General features: G+C 43.0%; 1 protein-coding gene across 2 annotated transcripts in view; it reads left to right on the top strand.

Moving 5' to 3' along the window:
* The window catches only part of Stx8 (syntaxin 8), a 239,198-nt gene that overhangs the window by 35,766 nt on the left and 181,994 nt on the right, over positions 1 to 21,438 (top strand). For both annotated transcript variants that reach the window (XM_031352893.1, XM_031352892.1), the window contains exon 5: positions 9,762 to 9,886. In XM_031352893.1, the coding sequence (XP_031208753.1) occupies positions 9,762 to 9,886 (125 nt within the window). The remainder of the gene's footprint in view (positions 1 to 9,761; positions 9,887 to 21,438) is intronic.

Genomic DNA, 21,438 nt, shown 5'->3' on the forward strand with positions numbered 1-21,438 from the left:
CCTGGAACTCACTCTGTAGACCAGGCTGGCCTCGAACTCAGAAATCCCCCTGCCTCTGCCTCCCAAGATAGAAGGATTCTTATGCTTGGCTGTCTACTTGGATTTAGAATAATGATCCATGCTTACGCTCATGTATAGTGCCAACATATATTGCCTCTCCTTTCCCTGATGCCAGGCTCTTAAAGTCACCACTGTAATGTTGGCATTATCTTGATCATAGTTACTGTTATTTATACTTGTAAGTATGTTGCCATAAATATATCTTTCTGAAAACATACTTGTACTATGTACATGTCTCTGTAATTTACTTTTTTTAAATTTAAGTTTGGGCATTCCTCCAAATCAATAGGTTTAACACATTGCAACAGTGCATACTTTGTAGTTATAAATCTGCAGTCATTCTTGTAGCCACTGTCCATAATGTTGGATTGTTTTTTTTTCTAATTATGTACATGGCTAAGGCAAATTCTGTGAGCACTGTGGCCTCTGTTTCTGTAGGAGAGGGCCCCCAGGATATGTGTGTTGGAAATTTAAGGAACTGCCATATATGTTTTTTAAAAGTTGTTTGGCTTGCCAGCAGTATGTAGGAGGGCTTATTTCCCAACCTGCTAGCCATTAGTAGGTGTCGCAGAACTTGGTAGGTTTTGTTAATCTATGCATGGAAAAAAAGAGTCTGTTTTGCATTTTAGTACTTGGTATTATACCGATGACTTTGGGCATGGAAAATAAAGATCTCTACAGCTGCACGTATCAACTTTAAATTGCAAAAGTCATTTGGGAATTGAAAAGGAGAAAAGTCGCAGTCTATCGAGGAGGGGGAAAGAAGAGTAGCTGTGCACGCTGTATTTTAGCTCATTGTCTTTTTTTTTTTCTTTTTCTTTCTTTTTTTTTTTTTTTTTTTTTTTTTTTTTTTTTTTGATACATTGAATACTTTCCACAGTTTGCTCTTTTTCTTCTGTATGTGTGTGCGCATATGGAGGCCATGGGTTGACACCTGGTGGCTTCTTCAACCACCATCCACCTTATTTTCTGAGACAGGGTCTCTCTTCCGAACCTGGATCTTAGTGGTTCTGTTACAGTGGCTGTCCAGAGTCCAGGGAGCCTCCTGCCTTACCCCTGCCCCCCGCCCTCGTCTGGAAGATTATAAGCATGCACTGCAATACCTTGTGGTTTTCTGTTTATGGTTTTTATTTCTTTTAACATGGATGCTGGGGATTGAAGTAAGATCCTCATGTTTGTGTGGCCAGTCCTTTACTAACTGAGCCAGCTCCTCAGTCTCCCAAGTTCAACTTGCTAGTAAATAAAGGCTAAGAAATTAAAATTTAGGTAGGTAGATTAAATTAGATGCATCAATCCATTGATCTCATTTTGCCTCCACAGTCTGCAGAGGCAGCAAAGAAGGATCGCCCTTTGGATTACAGAGGAGGGAGAGTTTCTGTGTCAGAGCTGAACCAGTGCTGGAGGAGAACCAGCATCCTTTGCTCTTGCTTTTGTCTCTAGTCTTTCTTGATCTTGGTTCACACCACCGTTGCCTGTTTTGGTTGTGGGTTTTTTTTTCCTCACTGGCTTCAAGTGCTTTGTCTTTTTCTTTTGCTCTTTCCAGCCTGTGGACAGGAAGGCCCTATAGCGCCATATCTCCAAGGTGGCATTTCGTTGAAGCACCATGGTTGAATATCACAAAACTTGAGTTTGAGGGTTTTTTTTGTTTGTTTGTTTTGTTTTGGGGTGTGTGTGTGTGTGTATATGTGTGTGTGTGTGTGTGTGTGTGTGTTGAGACAGGGTTTCTCTGTGTAGCTCTAGCTGTCCTGGAACTCACTCTGAAAACCAGGCTGGCCTCGAACTCAGAAATCCACCTGCTTCTGCCTCCCAAGTGCTGGGATTAAAGGCATATGCCATCACTGCCCAGCTTGGGTTTGAGTTTTAACTCCATTTTGTTTCCTGTAAACTAAAGATAACCATGACTCTGCAGCTTGTGAAACTGGAATGTGGTGGGTACGTGGCAAGGCCCTCTGTGAACCAGAAAGCGCCCTGTAACCAGGAATGAGTGCTTGCTCCCACTGATCTTGGCAGAAGAAAAGACAATGCACACCATGTAAAGAGGTCTTTCTTCCTTTAACAGAATGACCAGAGAATACAGTAGTAGATGATGGTATACAGAATTATATGGCAAGGGCCATAAGTGCAGTGTAAGAAATTAGGAGGAGGAGAAGCTGGTATGGGGGACGGAAGCTGAGGAGGCATTGGAAGGCATAAAACTTGTGCATGGTCCCATCCCGAGAGAAGGAGTATCATCGGTACACCACGCACCTCATTCTGCTGTGAACTTTTTAATGTATTTTTAAAGTCAGTGTCTCCCTCTCTATTCCAGGCTGGCTCAGCACTCACTGTGCACTCCTTAGACTTGCAGAATCCTGTCTCGGTTCCTAAGTGCTGGGATCTAGGTACATGCTGCCCTGCCCACTTTACCTTGAGCTTTCCTGGAGTCTACTGCCTGAGAGCAGTAGCTTACATACCAGTCTATAGATTGGTGTCCAGCTGGTTGTGTAAAAGTCACCCGAGGGCCTTACAAATTTCTGGATTCTGTCCCCAAGTCAAAAGGGCACCACTGTTAAAAGTATGGGCCACCATCTCACTAATTTGCATTTTAGGTGTGAGTTGGCAGAGTCAGTGCAATAAAAATTGAATTGTTTAGGTTGAAGTGATGGCTAGGTAGGTGGTCCTTGGCTCTGTGTGTATTGATTGTATATACATTACCACTTGACACCCTTAATTAGTCTTTTAGTGGCATATTTGCATTTTTATACACCGGTTGCCAAACAGATTTGTACCACTGTTGCTTGCCAGCCAGTGATTTTGTGAAACTACACATAGCACGCTTGTTTCCAGAGCAGTGCTAGTGGCACCATTAATGGAGCATTTTAGCATCACTTTATAAAGTAATGGAGTGGAAACAAGCATGCTGAATACAGGGGGAAATGTTGAGGCTGAGTTGGACAAGTTAGACATGTGATGTTTCTAAGAGCAAAATACGTATTGTTTGTTCATCTCATCTGGACCCTCTCTGGATATGCCATGAAACTGTTGGCTTGTAAAGAACCAAGTTAGCGGAAGAACAGAGGGCAGTGTCCAGAGATGTGGCTCCTCATGGTGGATGAGCATCTTGGTCACTATTGCACACTCTACCATGTTTACAAGCATACATTTTGTATTATTAATAAAGTACAGAGTTACTATTGCCATTGACCAGGTTACTGTACCTGAATTTCCCCCACTGACCAGCAGAGAGCGCTCAGTCACCGCAAGGCTGGTAATGTGATTGGTCTTCACAGACCGGAAGGTTTAGGATTTTGTGCCAGCCACCCCTTGCCTCTCTACTTTTAAGGTACCTGTGATGATCAAATACTTTAGCGAAAGAGCACGTTCTTTTGGTGCTGATTTTAGGTGGCAGAGGTGATTCTCCTCAAGGATAATCTGACTTCTGGTATTTGGATTAGAAGCTGAAATATGTCCTCTGAAGCCTTTCAACAACCTGTGAACTGTTTTGTTAAGATGTTCATTTAATATGCAGCTTTTTATTAATATTTAAAAAGCCAACCAAGCTGGGCCATGGTGGTGCATGCCTTTGATTTCCTCAATCCAGAGGTAGAGGCAGAGGCAGAGGCAGGTGAATTTCTGAGTTCAAGGCCAGCCTGGTCTACAGATCAAGTTCCAGGGCAGCCAGGGCTATACAGAGAAACCCTGTTTTGAAAAACCAAAAAAGGGCTGGAGAGATGGCTCAGAGGTTAAGAGCACTGACTGCTCTTCCAGAGGTCCTGAGTTCAAATCCCAGCAACCACATGGTGACTCATACTATCTGTAATAGGATCTGATGCCCTCTTCTGGTATGTCTCAAGACAGCAACAGTTTACTTATATATAATAAATAAATCTTTTTAAAAAAATGAAGAAAATATAAAAAGCAACTGCTGGGATTTTGAAGAAGAATAGGAAGGTTCCTGGGCTGCTGAGGCTGATGTCTGGGAGGCAGCTACTGACGCCCGCACAGCCACGGGTCATGATGTTACAGCAGCAGCTGTACTTGGGAGTTCTTAGTAGCTGGTGTATTGAAGTTTGAAAGGTCAGGGAAAAAAACCCTTTCTTAAATTGTGTCAGTTCCCTAGCTAAGTTTGGTAAGGAGTTTGTCAGGAGAAAATAATGGGATTGACTTCAAATTGGGGAAAACAGTCCGAGGTAGAGCTCTGTGGTAGAGTGGGCGCCTAGGATGCACAAGGCCCGGGGTTTGATTCCCATCACTAAGGGAAAAAGGAAAACAAAAACAAAAATGAAACAAAGCAAGACAAAACAGAACAAATAAAGATACTTGACTACAGTAGGCTTGAGGACACTGATGAAATGCCCCTCCTTAGACGAAAGATAAGGAAACATTTTCTGCGTATGAGTTGTTTATTCTGGCCTTCAACTCAGCAGGCATTGCTTGTTGAAATTAACAATACAAATATCTTGAGAACTCATGTTGGCTTAGGCACTGTGTTAGGCATTCTTCATCCATAGTGTACCCTTATGAGACCAGGTTCTTAAGTCCTGTTCACTTCTCAGCCGCTAGATTAGTGTCTGCCATACAGGAGCTGTTCAGTTGTATGGATGGGTGTGTGTGTAGGTGGGTAGGCAGGCCCATGGACGGACAGACGGAAGGGTGGATAGACTGCAGACTAAGAGACTGTGGCCTAGCAGGCTGAAGGAAGTTATCCGCATGTCCGCTGATCATGACCTCGGGTGAGTGCTGTTATTTGGGGTTTGTTTTTAGAAGCTGTGTTGAACTTTGAATGCTAATGAGAAATTTCCTTTTCCCTAAGTTGAGCTGATTCTCGCAGCTCAAGCAGCCTTGGAAACACCCCGTGTATCCAGTCTACTCCCTCAGACTGGTAGCCTTAACTCAGTGTGCTGATTGTCTGTTCCTTACGGGTCCCCGTTGTCATTCTCCTTCTCCTGACTTCCTTTGCCACCCACCTCAATTGCCGCACTAGCCTTGGCCTGTTCCCTGCCCCCCCCCCGCCCCCCAGCCGCTTTTCTGTGTAATCCAGTCTGCACATTGTTGCCAGAGTGTGTCTCTGAAGAATTTGTGTCAGAGAGTCCATTTCTGATTGAAATTTGAGTCTCTGGGCATCTTTATGCCCACGGAGTAAAACCACACAAAACGTTTTGAAAAAAGGAATTAGCCCTTTCATACCAAAAGGGCGTTTTCACATCTGTGGGCAAGGCCAGCTAGAAACCTTTGTTGATGCAACCCAGCTCTCTGACACCCTAGAAATAGCTTCACTGCTCCTAACTGTAAACCTTCCTGTGGTCTGTGAATGCTCAAGCACTGATATTTTTTTTCCAGACAAAACAAACATTTTTCCATAGTCAGCTGACATCTTTTTGAAATGCTAAGAAAAGCTACTTCTTGGAATTCACTTCTTTTCAACTCTCTGCTCAGTTGATAAGAATGCCCTCCCTGTGAACTCTGACAGGTTCCAACTGAATTTGTCAGCAGAGATGGATTATCTGTGTGCCCCCCTCTGTGTTATTATAATTTAATAACATACACTATTTTCTTGGGAGGCTGTGAGTGAAATTATGTTGTGTCCTTATAAGTGATCATGAAACATGTTGAGGATTCTAAGATGCCATCATGTTTACTAATTATTATATTATTATAGATAAAGCCTATCTTCAAATAATATGGACAGAAATTATTGATTTATTAAAAAACAAACTGCCCCCACCCCATCCACCATGTTGTAGGCCAGTATCGCCAGTAACCTGGAAAAGTGGAGGTTGAAGGATTGTTTGAGCCCAAGAACTCAAGGCCAGGTTGGCCTCATCGCAAAAAAGAAAACAGGAGGTGCCGTGGCTAAGCCATGTGGTAGGATGGGTTTGATCCACTGTGATTTAACAAGAAAAATCAAGTCTGTTCTACCTCAGAAGCATAGCAATTAGCATGTCCTTTCTTTACCTCAAGAGATCTGACTTGTCACTGCAAGGCAAGGTTGAGCTGGAAGATGCTTTACTGACAGAATTCCCTTCCAGAGTAATTCTCCCCATCTGCTTCAGAGCATCGGTCTTTGCTGCTAAGTCGTGGAGGCAGGTAGCACTAGACTTTGGTTTTAATTTCTCAAGATGAAAATGTTAAGTACAGTTCTCATGTTGGCTTCCTCCAGTCAAAGCCCTCGGTGGTTCGCAGCCCCAGTTTTTGTCAGCATTTCCAGAATGCTGCTTCTCCAGCATACTCTGAGGCTCCCACTTCTGGGTGCCGGGGATATAAACATGACTGTCATGTGGCCTCTTTCCTCACAGAGCTCATAACTTAGGAAGGGAGACAGATGAGTAAATAACTAGCTACAATCCTGCTTGATAAATGCCACGTTCGAGGTCGTGAACAGAGTGCCATGGGAGTGCCAGCAAGTGATTGATTCGAGGAAAGGGGGATGGAGTGGGGATCAGGAAGGACTCAGCAGCAGAAGTGACATTTGAGTTGAGCCTTAGGGGATGAATAGAATTTTGCCAGATGGACAAAGGGGTGGGGGTGGGGATACTCTAGACTCATGCAAAAACATGAGAGTGTGAAAGTTTGGGCCTTCGCCTCAGCGGTAGTGAACAGGCTGTAAGACTCAGGGAGACGAACGGTGTGGAAGTGGGATGTTGGGAGATGCTGCTGCTGAGACCATGGGACCATTTTTTAAAGCTCACATGTAACCTGTAGTTCCATGGAGTCACAGGAGTTGTGAACCATGGAGATGGTCTAGGGGGACTTTAGTTTTAGGTCATTCTAGCATCAGAATGGGTCTGGAGGAGAGGCGAGGAGGGTCTGAAGCTAGGCTGCACTAACAGGGGTACATGAGGACAGGGAGCCATCTCTGAGGAAGACCTCAGTCACTGCTGAGAGGTAGAGGCGGGATAATAGCAGCAGCAACAGCAGCACGAGGCCCCAGTGGCACATTAAGCGGAATCGAGATGGGAAGAAGAAAAGCTCACAGGGCAAAGGAGTGAGTTTGACCTTGCCTGTGCATACTGCTTGAGGATTCTTAAATGAGACAGGCATCACAGGGCACCTGTGGGAAAATGCCAGGGGAGAGGTACATCAGAATGTCTGCAGCTTGGTGATTTTCTTTTGGGAAAGGGAGGGAAGACATATCTGGTTTTTGTTTGTTTGTTTCAATTTTTTTTTTTTTGACCACTTGGCTTATTTTACTTATTCATGTACCATTCTTCACCCTTACTTCAGAGTCTGATGGGACTCAACTGAGGACACTGTCAGTAGAGCACTAGTGACTAATAATAGGTATCACCCTAAATGTGAAGTTGTCTGCAAAAGCTGATGAACTGCATTCAGATACATAGACACATAGGAATGCTAAAGGTACGTTCCTGGTAGGTCCAGGCCATCAGTAAACTAGGAGCACCAACTCAGATGAGCAGGGAGCAGGCCGTGGCTTAGCTCTGGGAAGCTCTTAGCTCCGTGGCTTAGGTCATACTGGGAAGTCTGTTCTCTGTATCCTGTTTACCATTGATAGGAGCTTGTGCCCGCATTTTCACTTTTATTTCCTAATAGGTGATTAAAGTATACACATACCACACACAAACTGCACATGTAAACACAGCTGTAGTCCTAACTTGCCATTTACTGAAGTTGCTTAAAAATCACCTCACATTTGCTGTATTCTTTTTGTCCTTTAATATTAATACCTTAATTTTGTCTGTGTGTACGAGTGTGTGTGCATTCGTATGTGTATTTGTATGTGTGTATGTGTTTGTGTGTGTTTGTGTGTATGTGACAAGGGCTGGACACTAACTTTGAAGCAGGACCACACAGTTTCGATGCACTCACTGGAATGACTGCTCAGAGCTGGCCACCAATGCACTCCTGAGTCTCAGGCGATTTTTATGGTCTCTGACCCAGGCTTTTGCAGGGAGCCACATACAGCTATGTGCAATTCATGCTGGCACTTGCAAGATGACTCGGGTGTTAATGGATATGTTTGGATTGCAAATTGCCTGCTTCACTTCCCTTTTCATTTCTTTCTTCCTTGTCTTCAAAGCTAGGTGAAGCTAAGTGATTATGTATGGAGTAAGTGTGAAGCCTCGACATCTTGGCTTCTTGGGGCCAATCATGTAAAGTAAAGCCTTGAAGAACATGTCTATCTTTTTGATAGACTGGAAGAAAGTCATACTTGTGTTTGACATGTTAATTGGCACATTTGAATAAGAGACCAGACCTGTGCGTAAAATCTTAGTCCAAAGAATCAAAACAGTCTTTGCATTTGGCCCAGGTTTTCTTGAAGAATATAGTCTCTTTTTAGTTAAAGTGAAATTAATAGAATGTTGGAATATATTTATTAAAATAATTTTAATACCTCCTGGTAGACAATGCAGTAATTGGTATAATGAAAATGGTTAATTTATTGAAAACGGTATTATTTCCCAAGCACTGTATTCAGTAGTTTGCATACACTATTATCACCTCTTTTAACACACACACACTCACACACACACACACACAAGTATATAGGAATAGCACCCACAAGGAGAAACTGTGTGTTGTCAGATTGTACATAGTTTGTTTTTCTTTATCCCTGTTGATTAAAACAGTGCCTACCAATTAAGTAGTGAGGAAACCATTTTTGAATACATAAATTACTCTAGCTAATCCATGCTGAGACTTCCTGAAGTAGATGCTACTATCCATATATTGCCAGTAAGTGACATGCTGGTGGCTGGTGGTTCTACAGCAGGGAACAGGATGCAGCAGAGGGGCGGTGGGTTCCATGTCCACTTCCTGTCCTGTGGTCAGAAGGCTTAACTAAATGGAAGGCCAAGCAGTAGGGTAGCAGCTATTTCTAGACAACACAAGAGATGCCATCAGGGCTTGAAGAAGAATAAGCAATGGAGAAATGAGTGAGTGTCCACAAAATAACCTGGAGAGCGTCTGTACATAGCAGTTGCTTAATCCACGGTAACTGTTCTGGTTCTGCTACTCCTACAACGTCACCACCATCCCTCTGCCAGGTTCCACAAGAGCAGCAGCGTGATTCCTGTTCAACCTTGTACTGGAGCGGTCAGAGGTAGTCTCCTGGGCAACACAGTTCTTACATCCTTTGGACAGGGAGGCAGCGCAGGAAATATATGCTCTCTGTCCTTTGACGGGGGACCAGGATATGTTGTGCAAGAGCCAAATGTGGATGCTTCGGGGGGTGGGGCGGGTACTGACCACAGTAGACAGTCTCACGCAGTGTGGTTGTTTTGACTGTAGTCACACAGTTGAACTGGAGCTCTAATGTGTTTCTGCGTGCACCCAAGCACCCTTTAATGGGAGATTTTATTACTTTTTTGTGCTGTAATCTGTATTATTAGTATTATATTTGCATGAAAAATATTTGTGTTTTTATTTGTATACATTTGTATGAAAAATAATATTTCTGCCTTCTGTGTCACAAAGCCTGTGAAACAAAATTTGTTCTGATAAACAGGCAACTTCCCTATGACCTTGTGGTTTTGAGACTTAACAACCTAATTTACCACCATCTCTGGAGGGTTAGTAGAGTGCTGTGTAGTTGACTAGGGACCATGTCATAACCTCAGATATCTTACAGCCCTGGACATGGCCCTTAGGATAAACTAAGAGTGCAATAAATTGTGGAGATGGCCAGCTCCGTGCTCGTGGCAGTGATTTTTCAGCCAGGTTGTGTTTTGTGAGATCTGTAATGCATTTGCCATTGTTCTCAGGTCCAGCCTGATGAGTGAAGAAGCAAAGCGAGGGACTTCCAACCCTTGGCTCTGTGAGGAGCCAGAGGAGACCAGAGGCTTGGGATTTGATGAGATCCGGCAACAGCAGCAGAAAATTATTCAAGGTACCTATTGCTCAAGTACTGTGGGCCACACGCCTGGCTACTCTGACATCATTCTTGTGTCCTTGACTATTCTTTATCCCTACTGAAAACTAGAGTCCAAATGACTGTTGCTGTAAAGCTCTTGGCTTTTCTTGGCCTCAAGCTGCTTGAGGCAAAGGCTTCATTGCTGCCTCTGACTTAGGGTCATCACATCAGCTTGTCCTTTTACCCTCAACTTCATCTAGACCATCAGATTTTTTTTTTCCTTTTTATTTGTAGGTTCCACCACAATTGCTATAAAGTGTGCTGTTTTTAGAGTTTCTCATTTTTTAAGCTTTCAGAAGTAATGTACTATTGCTACAGGTTCAGGCAAGATTTGGGACAGACGAGATAGAGTCTACTCCGTGCTGCATCCCAGTCTCAAAACTAGAAGTGGATTAGTATGTATGTCCGCAGTCTTACTTGCATTACATATATGTGCATGTTTAGTGTAAGTACACGTCTTATGTAAATAGGACATGAGGTACATAGCTATCTCACTATGTGAATCATTCCATAGTTTTCAACTTAATGTTACATTTTTTCCCATGTCAGTGTGCGTGTTGCTCTTTCTACAGACATACTTACTGAAATACCATTGATATTATCATAAGCAGCAGATACTCAATATGTATGATTAGATGAACTTTGACACAGCATACACATGTGTTTGCATGTTAACCCAGGCACACACATACATACATGCATGTACATATGAAGAAAGCATCAAGATAGTGCACCCAGCCCTCAGAAGCTCCTTCTAGTACCTCTGAGATTCTTCCTGTGGTCTCTCCCAATTCCTCGACAACAGTTGATCTGTTTCCTATCGCTGTTAATTGGTTTCTATTTTCCACAATTTCATGGGAGTACACTCATACAGTATCTACTCTCTTCAGGGGAAGGGGATCTGGCTTCTTTCTCCATGGCTAATTTCTAAATGCATCTGAATTGTCATGTGACTCTTAACACGTGCTGATTTTTTTTTTTTTTTTTTTTTTTTTTTTTTTTTTTTTTTTTTTTGCCTAAGATGTCTTTAGCAATAGCTTTCTCTTTCTCTTTCATTAACCTGTAAGATATTTTCATATGTCCCCTCACCTTCTCTGGTCAGACAGCTTTGGGTTTTGTTTTTAGAAGAAAAATAAGTTTCCTTAAGATCCTGCAAGGGCGGCTGGCTGGGCGGTGACAAGGTGACAAGTGTCTCTCAGTAATTGCAAGTGTCTCTCAGTAATTGTTTTCAGACTGCAGATGTTCTTAAGTCCCGTTGATCAGTTTTTTTCTTGTGTGATTTATGTTTTGATCATATCGAAGAAAACATTCAGTAGGTTCAAGCCACAAGATTTATTGCCTTTTTATCTCTAGTAATTTTATAATGTCAGGTTTTCGCATCAGGTCTCTGATCTCTTTTGAATTGTTATATAGGCACAGGCTTGTTTTCCATTTGGATATCTTTTTGGCTTAGAACCATTAAAAAATAAAATAAAAACATAAATAAAATAAATAAAAAGAGTGCTTTCACTACTGAATGTTAAAAATAATCAAATGGCCATGTACATATATGCACGTATATACATACGTGACCCTCTTTCTGTGCTCTCCATTAGTCTGTTTGTTTTAAGGGGAGCATTAGAATTGTGCTTCTCTGATCGATCACTAAACCAAGGGATAAATGACATCCGACTTTGTTCTTTTTTTTTTTTTTTTGAGACAGGGTTTGTCTGTGTAGCCCTGGCTGTCCTGGAACTCACTCTGTAGACCAGGCTGGCCTCGAACTCAGAAATCTGCCTGCCTCTGCCTCCCAAGTGCTGGGATTATAGGCGTGCACCACCACTGACTGGCCTTTGACTTTGTTCTTTTTCTCAGTATTTTTGTGTATTTTGGGCATTTGGGTTTTTCATACTTCATTTTGAATTTTGTTTTTTGTTTTTTGTTTTTGTTTTTCGAGACAGGGTTTCTCTGAGTAGCCCTGGCTGTCCTGGAACTCACTTTGTAGACCAGGCTGGCCTCGAACTCAGAAATCCACCTGCCTCTCTGCCTTCCAAGTGCTGGGATTAAAGGCGTGCGCCACCACCGCCTGGCTTTCATTTTGAATTTTAAATTCAGCTTTGAATTAAAAAAAAAAAAATAGCATCAAGGTGTTGTGTAATTTTTTTTAGATTATTTCGAAGAGAACATCAGCAAGAATCTCCGAATCCATCATCACTACGCAAATCTCCCTTTAATTTTTCTTAGCATTGCTTTTTAGTTTTCGCTCCACACGCCTCATGGGTCCTCAGTCAGACTTATCCCTATGTATTTTGCACTTTTATTGTAAATAGCATTTTAATTGTCCAGTGTCTGATTATTACTCACATATAAAGCTGCTGTCTATATTTGTGTTGTCTGCGGATCACGCAACTTTGCTCACTCTCACTTTACTAGTGTGCTCTAGTAGCTTATTTGCTGGAGCTGTTTATTGGTTTTTGACACAAATAATTATGTTGTCTGTGAGTAAGACGATTGTATTTTCTAATTTCACTACAGATGCCTTGTTGTACTTGCTACAATCTAGTACAGGGTTGAAAAATAGCTATTCTTGCCTTGTTTCTGCCCTCATAGGAAGTGTTTATTTGAATCCAAGTTTGGATCTTTTCTTCTTCCTTTTTTTTTTCAGTACTGGATATTTTTGAATTTTCTAGAAATATTTTTGTGAGTGGTTGTGGGGTATAGTAATGTTTTGGGGTCATACTTTTATTTTTATATTTTAAAAATGTTTTACTGTGTGTGTGTGTGTGTGTGTGTGTGTGTGTGTGTGTGTGTGTGTGTGATGTACAATGTACAGGGGCACACATGCCATGGTGCACATTTGAGGTCAGAACACAACTTTGTGGAGTCTGTTCTTTCCTTCCAACTTTTCATGGGCTCTGGAATCGAACTCAGATCATCAGACCCATGAGGCAAGTGCTTTTCCTAGCTGAACCATCTCACTGACCCTGGGTCTTGCTTTTTAAAGACAGATGAAAGAGGTGTTTAAAATGTTTTAAAGCGTGCATCAGCAAACCCTGGCTTATGAGCCAAATCTTATTTTCGTATGGTGTGGAAGTTAAAAACAGCTTTAAATTTTTTAAATGGTAAAAAAATAATCAAAAGAATATTTTGTGACTTGTAAAAATTATATGAGATTAAAAGTTCAGGGCTCATAAATTCAGTTTTATGGGAACACAGCCATGCTTGCTCACTTACACAATATCCATAGATACTTTCCCACTTGCAATAGTAGATTTGAATGACTGCTTTAGGGACTATATGAACCACAAAGCCTCAGATGCTTCCTCTGCGGCCCCCACAGAACATGTTTGCCTCTGGTCCAGAGATAATTTATACACTGCTGAGCCCAAGCCACTCTGGATATTCTGCATGGTGCTCTAGGAGTACTGAGGTCATCTGCTTGGTGTCTTTCCCTGGTTGGGTTTAGAGCATGGATCCTTCCACCTTTGAAGTGACTCAACCCTGGGTGTCTCTGTCTCAGTACTTCCAAGCTCTGAGTGACACGGCCGAGTACTTGGTGCGGATGCCTTGCAATACCATAGGGCTCTCTCAGGGTGGCTCTCTTCACTCTAGCACTCCAGCTGTTGCCCCCTTGGGACCCACTGGATTCTGCCTGGGCTTTCCAGCTCCTCACCTTGATGGGAGCACTCACAAGGCAGTAGTGTGGGCAGACTCAGAGTGTGGCTCCTTTGTCTCTCTCTCTCGGAGATCTGGCCTTGTCAGCTCATACGTTTCTTGAAAGAGTGGATTTGAATATTGTGCCTGTTGTCTCCCTGCTCCTTGTTCATCCAGACCAGAAGGGAATCTGGTCCCTGTCAGTCCATCCAGACCAGAAAACAGGCGTCTAATTCTATTTTGAACTCTCTCACAATGAAATTACTATTTTGAACAGGAGTCTAATTCCATTTTGAACTCTCGTCACAAGTAAACAAAACACTGGCTCTCCTCGTCTTTAATTTTGCATACTTCACCTATTACCGTGTTTGACGGGAAGTGAACGGATAAAAAGCAATGCAGCTTAACTCACAGCACAGCTCACACAAGGGACTTTGATCTACAGCAGCCATGGCTTCTGGGAGGACTGCCTAGCCCCAATACAAATGGACCTTCCTGTCATTTCTGTTTGCCAAGGAAAGCTGTTTTCAGTCCGGAGAAGTATTTCTGTCCCTGAGAAGGTGCTGCAGTGGGGCTTGCTCAGATTTTCTGGGAGCCCATGCCCTGTCCGCTTCTTAAACCAGAGCACCTCCCCCACTGAGATTCCCACCCCTTGCCACCTTGCTTGCCTCCAGCTCTTGGTTTGGGGGTAGGTATACTGGCCTGTGTTTTGGGTCACTTTATTTCCCTGCTCTTTCTTGCTCTGGTGATTTGAAGTGCTAGGTCCTTTGTTATGTTGCTAATATAGCAAGCTATTTACCAAGCCAAACACAAGCTTGAAAGTCATCTTTACCCCAAACACTTCGTAGCCTTTCCTGTGCTCCAGGAACCTCGTGATGTGCTGTGGGTCTACTTCATCACTGGGCCCTATACTAGATAAAGAAGAGTCCGAAAAAGCCATTTTTGGTTGCATTTTGGCCTTTGTCTTAGTTAGGGGTTTTACTGCTGTGAACAGACACCATGACCAAGGCAACTCTTATAAGGACAACATGTAATTGGGGCTGGCTTACAGGTTCAGAGGTTCAGTTCATTAACATCAAGGTGGGAACATGGCAGCATTCAGGTAGGCATGGTGCAGAGGGAGCTAAAAGAGTTCTACATCTTCATCTGAAGGCTGCTAGCAGAATACTCACTTCCAGGCAGCTAGAAGTAGGGTATTAAAGCCCACACCGATAGTGATACACCTATTCCAACAAGGCTACGTCTCCTAATAGTGCCACTCCCTGGGCCAAACATATACAAACCATGACATTTCACTTCCTGGCCCCCATAGGCTTGTTCTAACATATGAGTCTATGGGGGACCATACCTAAACATAGCATAATAAAAAATACATTTAGTCCAACTTCCAAAGCCCCCATAGTTTATAGCAATCTCAACAATGTTGAAAATCCAAAGTTAAAAGTCTCTTCTGAGATTCGTCCAATCACTTAACTGCAATCCCCAAAGCAAGACAGGGAACCAGCTGGGCAAACTCCAAACTCTGCATCCCCATGTCTGGTGTCAAAGCAGTCTTCAGATCTCCAACTCCTTTTTCATCCTTCTTGACTGCAACAAACTTCTTTCTCCTGGGCTGTTTCCACTCCCTATTAATGGCTTTTCTCAGTAGATAGACCGTGGCTCTGGCATGTTGAACATCGTGGAGACTCTCCAAGGCACCTTCAATGTTACAGCCTCTTGTTTCAATGTGTGGGATCAACACATGATCTTCTGGCCTCCTCCAAAGGGCTGGCGTCACTTCTCCAGCAATGCCCCCTGTAGCACTCTAAGCTCACGCCACTGTTGCTATTGTTCTTGGTGACCACCCCATGGCACTGGCGTCTCAGATATGCTGGGGTCTTCTGTGGCAACTAGGCTTCACCAATAATAACTTCTCATAGGCTCTATTCATGGTTCCAAGCCTCAATTCCTTTGCGTGACCCCTTCAGTCCTGAGCCATCAACTGCAACTGAGGCTGCACCTTCACCAATGGCCTTCCATGGCTTCTCACAGTGGCAAGCCTCAGTTGTTCTTCATGACCTCTTCATGTCTTCAAATCCAGTACCACCTGGGTGACTCTTACACATTGCATGACGAAGTACTGCTACAGCAGGAAGTACAGCCTCGGCTATCTCTGGAACACAGCTTCTTTGTGTTCTCAGAAAACACTTCCCATAGGATTCCACCTCAGTGATGCTGGGCTCTTCCTAATAACCACTGATTTCTTGGCTCCAGCTAGCCAGCATCAGTTGTCCTAGTAGTCCCTTCTATTCTTGACTCTAAAGCCAGCCAGCTAGCCAGCCAGCCAGATGTCTGAAGCTGCCGTGTTCTCCTGCTTGCAGGAGCTGGAACGAGGCCCCCTTGTTTTATTATATTCTCACTAGCTTCCTTTTTTCCAACTTCTTCACTGCCTAAGCTTGGCTGTCCTGGATCTTGCTCAGTAGATTGACCTTGAACTCAGAGATTTACATGCTTGTCTCCTGGAATTAAAGGTGTGCACCACCAAGCCTGGGTTTAAGCTTTTCTTCACCTAGAACTTGCTCTATCTTAAGATGGCCTTGAACTCAGAGATCTGTTTGGCTTTATCTCCTGGGATTAAAGGTGTGTACCCCATGCCTAGGTCTAAATTTAGCTGGGTAGGATCTTCCCCAAAGTCCCACTTCCTTAATTTGTTACTTCCTTGAACACAGGATTCAGCTTCATTTCACTTCCTGGTGCCCCTTTAATACTCAAACTATATATTTTATATTTTCCCCTTTTCAGCTTGCTATGCTTGTTTAAAATGTTGCATGCCTTTAATCCCAGCACTTGGGAGGCAGAGACAGGCGGATGTGTGAGTTTGAGGTCAGCCTGGTCTACAGAGTGAGTTCCAGGACAGTCAGGGCTACATAGAGAAACCCTGTCTCGAAAAACCAGAAAAACAAAACAAAACAAAACAAAACAAAAAAATGTTCTTCATGAGATTTGACCAGAGAACAAAGTCTATGATGAGTGTTTCTGAGACTTCCTTTGTCAGTGCAATTAATCTGAGTCCCTTCACCTTAGCATCAGGCAGACTCTTGTAACAAGGGCACAAAGTAGCCACATTCTTCATCGAAATACCACAAAAAACAGTCTCTAGGCCACATACTGAAGTTCTTCTCCATTGAAACCTCTTGGGCCAGGTCAGCACCATTCAAATCACTCACAGCAACAAAGTCTTCCGTATTCCTACTAGGACAGCTCATTAAGCTCCACTTAAAACATTCCAAAGCTCTCCAAATCCAAAGTCCCCAAATTCACATTCTTCAGGCCTATAACAGCAACACCCCAGTCCCAGGTACCAACTTCTGTCTTAGTTAGGGTTTTACTGCTGAACAGACACCATGACCAAGACAACTCTTTTTTTTTTTTTTTTTTTTTTTTTTTTTTTTTTTTTTTTCGAGACAGGGTTTCTCTGTGTAGCCCTGGCTGTCCTGGAACTCACTTTGTAGACCAGGCTGGCCTCGAACTCAGAAATCCACCTGCCTCTGCCTCCCAAGTGCTGGGATTAAAGGTGTGCACCACCACCGCCCAGCAACCAAGGCAAGTCTTATGAGGACAACATGTAATTGGGGCTGGCTTACAGGTTCAGAGGTTCAGTCTATTAACATCAAGGTGGGAACATGGCAGCGTCCAGGCAGGCATGGTGCAGGGGGAGCTGGGAGTTCTACATCTTTATCTGAAGGCTGCTAGCAGAATACTGACTTCCATGCAGTTAGGACTAGGGTATTAAAGCCCACACCCACAGCGACATACCTATTCCAACAAGGCTACACCTCCAAATAGTGCCATTCCTTGGGCCAAACATGTACAAACCATGACAGCCTTTCTCTGCTTTAGTGTGGAGACTAAGAAATACTCTGAAAATTATCCCCAAATTATTGCTAGATCATAGACTTGAGGACAATGAATACTGTTCTTGCTCAACCTAGAAGCTAGGCCTTATGACAGCCTAAGGTTAACCCGCTACTTAAGCAGCAGCTTCAGATGTGCATAGACCTTAGTAGAGGTAACTGGTGATGGCAGTAAGTTGGTCTCCTGAGGATCAGGATAGAGCAGAGGAAGGAGACAGTGGTCAGTACAGGCTACGGTACCCGAGTCAGACTATAGGATGTGATGAAGTGTGTCCGTCTGTAGTTCCCGCTCTCCTCCCCCTCCTTACGAGTCTGTTGGTGAAGTTCCTAAGTCAGCATGGTTTGGACTCCATTATTTTATTTTGTAGCTGTTCTTTCTACATTTGAGCATTTGCTACAGACTTCTTGGTCCCTCTGCTGGAGCCTGACCCCAGGGTCTTGTGCACGCTGAACAAGAGTTCTACAGCTGATTCCCATTTCTAGCCTCATCCTTTTTGCTGTTAACATGGTGATGACCTTTTGCTATGGGAAGTTTCAAATGCAGTAGAGTAACTTATATCCCTTTCCTCATCCTGCTTCAGTAGTTATCTGTGTGTACCCAGATACCCACCTCCAGGATTGTGTATATGTATATACACATACTGCACAAATACACGTTTTTCACACTTATGGAGGTCACTTTGGGTCTTGTTCATCAGGAACTGTCTACCTTTTTGCTCCTACTGAGACCTGAGGCCTGCCAGGTAGCTAGGCTGGCTGGTCAGCAAGACCCGGAGGACTCCTGCCTCTGCTACCCCAGTACTTGGATAATAAGCACATGCCCCAACACCTAGTTTTTACTGTGGGCTCTCAGGACTGAACTCCGATCCTTATGCGTATGCCCTGGGATTATTTTTATAGTGAACTCCAGACATTATGTCATTTTTAATGTGAATACTTCAGAATATTCTACCTAAATACCATAAAATATGTTTATAAAATATAAGGACATTTAAAAAGACATGTTTATTTTTAAAAATTATGTATGTGTGTGTGTGTGTGTGTGTGTGTGTGTGTGTGTGGCTATGTGCACATGTGAATACAGATACCCGTGGAGTCTAGAAGAGAGTGTGGGTTCTGCTGGAATTACAGGTGAATATAAGCTGCCCAGTGTGGGTGCTGGGAACTGAATTCCAGTCCTCTGTAAGAGCAGCATGCGCTCTTTACCTCTGAGCCATCTCTCTGTGCCCATGACTGTTTTTTAAAGACTACAGTGCAATTACCCCTCCTGCCAAATTAGAAATAATTCCTCAGTTCAATCAAACTGGCAGACAGTTTCCTATTTCCCTGATTTTTCTGTAGTATTTCCTCTAGACTCTTTGGTGCAGGGTATGAATGTAGGCCATCCGTTGTCACTAATAGGTATACCTCTGAAGTGTCTTAACAGTATCAATGATTCTTTTCAAACTGTTTTATTTCCCTGTGCACTTTCTTTGTTAAACAGGTTGTTTACTCTGTAGTTTCCCCTTAGCTAGTTCTTGCAGTGCATTCCCCATAAGTTGTTCAGCATATTCTGTGACCTAGATATTTTCTGTAAATTGGTAAGATTTAGTGGCTTGCTTAGAATCAGGCTTGTTATTTTTGGCATAATACTTTCTGATGACTGTCCCTTTGTTTTTTATCTACCGCCACCAAACTGTCCTCCCACAGTTGAGTAATTCTTATTTAGAGGATGGTTTTCCTGAATGTCTAAATATAGGAAGTATCTACACACCTAATGGTTCCACAGGGACTCTCAGAAATGATCGTATTAGTGCTCCCACAATAAATTAGCACACATGTAGTGACATTACTCACTTCGCCACAGTTTGAAGGGCAGAAGTTCAGTTTGGGTCTCCAGTGGCTCAGATCAAGGTGTCAGCTGGCTGCTTTCCTTTCTGGAGGCCCAAGGGCAGAATCTGTCCCATTGTCTTGTCCAGCTTCTAGAAGATCCCCATTTCCTTGGCTCATAGCTCCGTCTTCAACACCAGCAACTACATCTCTTTAACCCTCTGTCATGGCTCCCTCTGACAAGCTGGGCAACCTCTGTTTCTCAGAGCTAATAGAATTGTATCAGGTCCACCTAGATTCTCCAGCCTCATCTCCTGTCTTACACCTTCATCTTCATTGTATCTGCAAAGTTGCTTTTTCATGGAAAGTAGCACAGTTGCAAGTTCTTGGCATCTTGGATATGTCGGAGTGTGTGTGTGTGTGTCTGTGTGTGTATGTCTGAATGTTTGTATCACTGTGTATGTACATGTACATTGTACATGCTTTACTTCTTCCACAGTAATCCTGCCTTAAAATCTACACCACTGTAAAGTTGAAGAATGACTCAGGGTCTGGTATGTTGCAAATATCCCATTGTGACACATTACCGAGGCATTAAGCCTTGGACAGTGTGACAGAGTGAGGTAGATTATGGAAAATGAACTGTTACAATGTCCCACTTCTGCTGTTTGTAAGTAGATCGTCTGCAGTGAGTCCTGACTTATTTTTGTTGGAAGCAGCCTTTTATTTTGATTATTACTAAATGGTGAAACCATTGCCTCTTAGAAATGTCTGCTTATAGCTCAGAGAAGCTCCAGTGATTGACATGATCATTTTGAGTTGTCCAGCATCTTTTGTGTCTGGATTGTGGGATAAAGGTTGATTGATTGTACCAGAGTTACACATTGAGCAGATGCTCTAGTTGGTGGCAATCACAAGACTAGGGGAGTTTTCCCTCTCCTTTCTGATGTGCATTAGGGAGAACTTTAGGAGACAACAAACTTTGAAGAAAAGTTTAGCATAGCTATTTTTCACTAACAATTTGTATTCTGACTGAAGGAAACAATGTCAGTGCTTCAGTGTCTTTTCCTAGCTGACGACCTTAGAGGCAGTTGCTTTCCGCTTTCCATCCATTTTCCCATCATTTCACAGTGTGCTGACCCTCAGTCCATCTATGGCTTATTCCTTGGGTGCATTTGGACTTTTGCTGTAGTGTAGACGTCCCTCCGCAGTGTGAGTTTGATGATAGATTTATCTTGGAGGCCATCCAGGAGGTCGCTACTGAGGACCAAGAGGACCTCATTATAAAGTGATTTTGCTGTAAAATGGTGCCTTGGAGTGGTCCCTAGACACAGCAGGCTGTTTATAGCCTTTAAAAAGTACGCTGTGTCAAAAAGTGTCACCAAGAGGTCCTTGCCTCACACTTTAAGTTTAAATAAATTCCAGGTGAATCAAAGAGCTAAGTATAATAATTTAATTCTGTAAAAAAGAGTTATACAAAACTGTAAGTAGATGTTGGTGAGCTCCTGAGTGAGACTTTGTGGTTCTGCTTTCACAGATAAGCCATTACATGAAGAAGTCATTTATAAAATGTATAGGAAATTTGCAGCTGGCAAATGGCCCTTGGGTGAATTGTAGACCTTACCTCACAGTCCTTGCTCAGTGCACCTGGAAGCGAAGGAACAAGGCTCTTGCAGAGATGTCACCAAGATGACCCACTTTGAAGACACATACATTGACTTTTAAAGACAAGATCTTGAATAGCTTGAGTTTAATTTACCTTTTTCTTTAAATTGTAATACATGAGAAGACAAAAAACAAAGTTAAAAATTTTTTGGTAATTCACACACCACACACACACACACACACACACACACCACACACACACACACACACACTCATATTCAGGAAAAGAGAAATTCACAGGCAAAGTTCAGTGTAGAAAGCTATCAACCAAACTAGAGATTGTAGCTGTGAGGGATTGCCAGTAAGAAGTTACGAAAACTCACTAGAAGACAGCAGAAGTAGTAAGACCTGGGATGCAGTCAGTAATCAGACTGAGATCGTCAGCGAGCAGCCCCGAGTCCAGGGCTGAGCAGAGCTCAGAGGACAGTCTTGGGATTTTAGTTCTTGCCTGAGTGACGCAACTTCTTAGTGTTCCAGGGTAAATGTTCATGATAAAGCACCTCATTGGTGCTCACTTAATCAGGCAAG

Source organism: Mastomys coucha, unplaced genomic scaffold (assembly GCF_008632895.1).
Source record: "Mastomys coucha isolate ucsf_1 unplaced genomic scaffold, UCSF_Mcou_1 pScaffold5, whole genome shotgun sequence".
Taxonomy (NCBI): domain Eukaryota; kingdom Metazoa; phylum Chordata; class Mammalia; order Rodentia; family Muridae; genus Mastomys; species Mastomys coucha.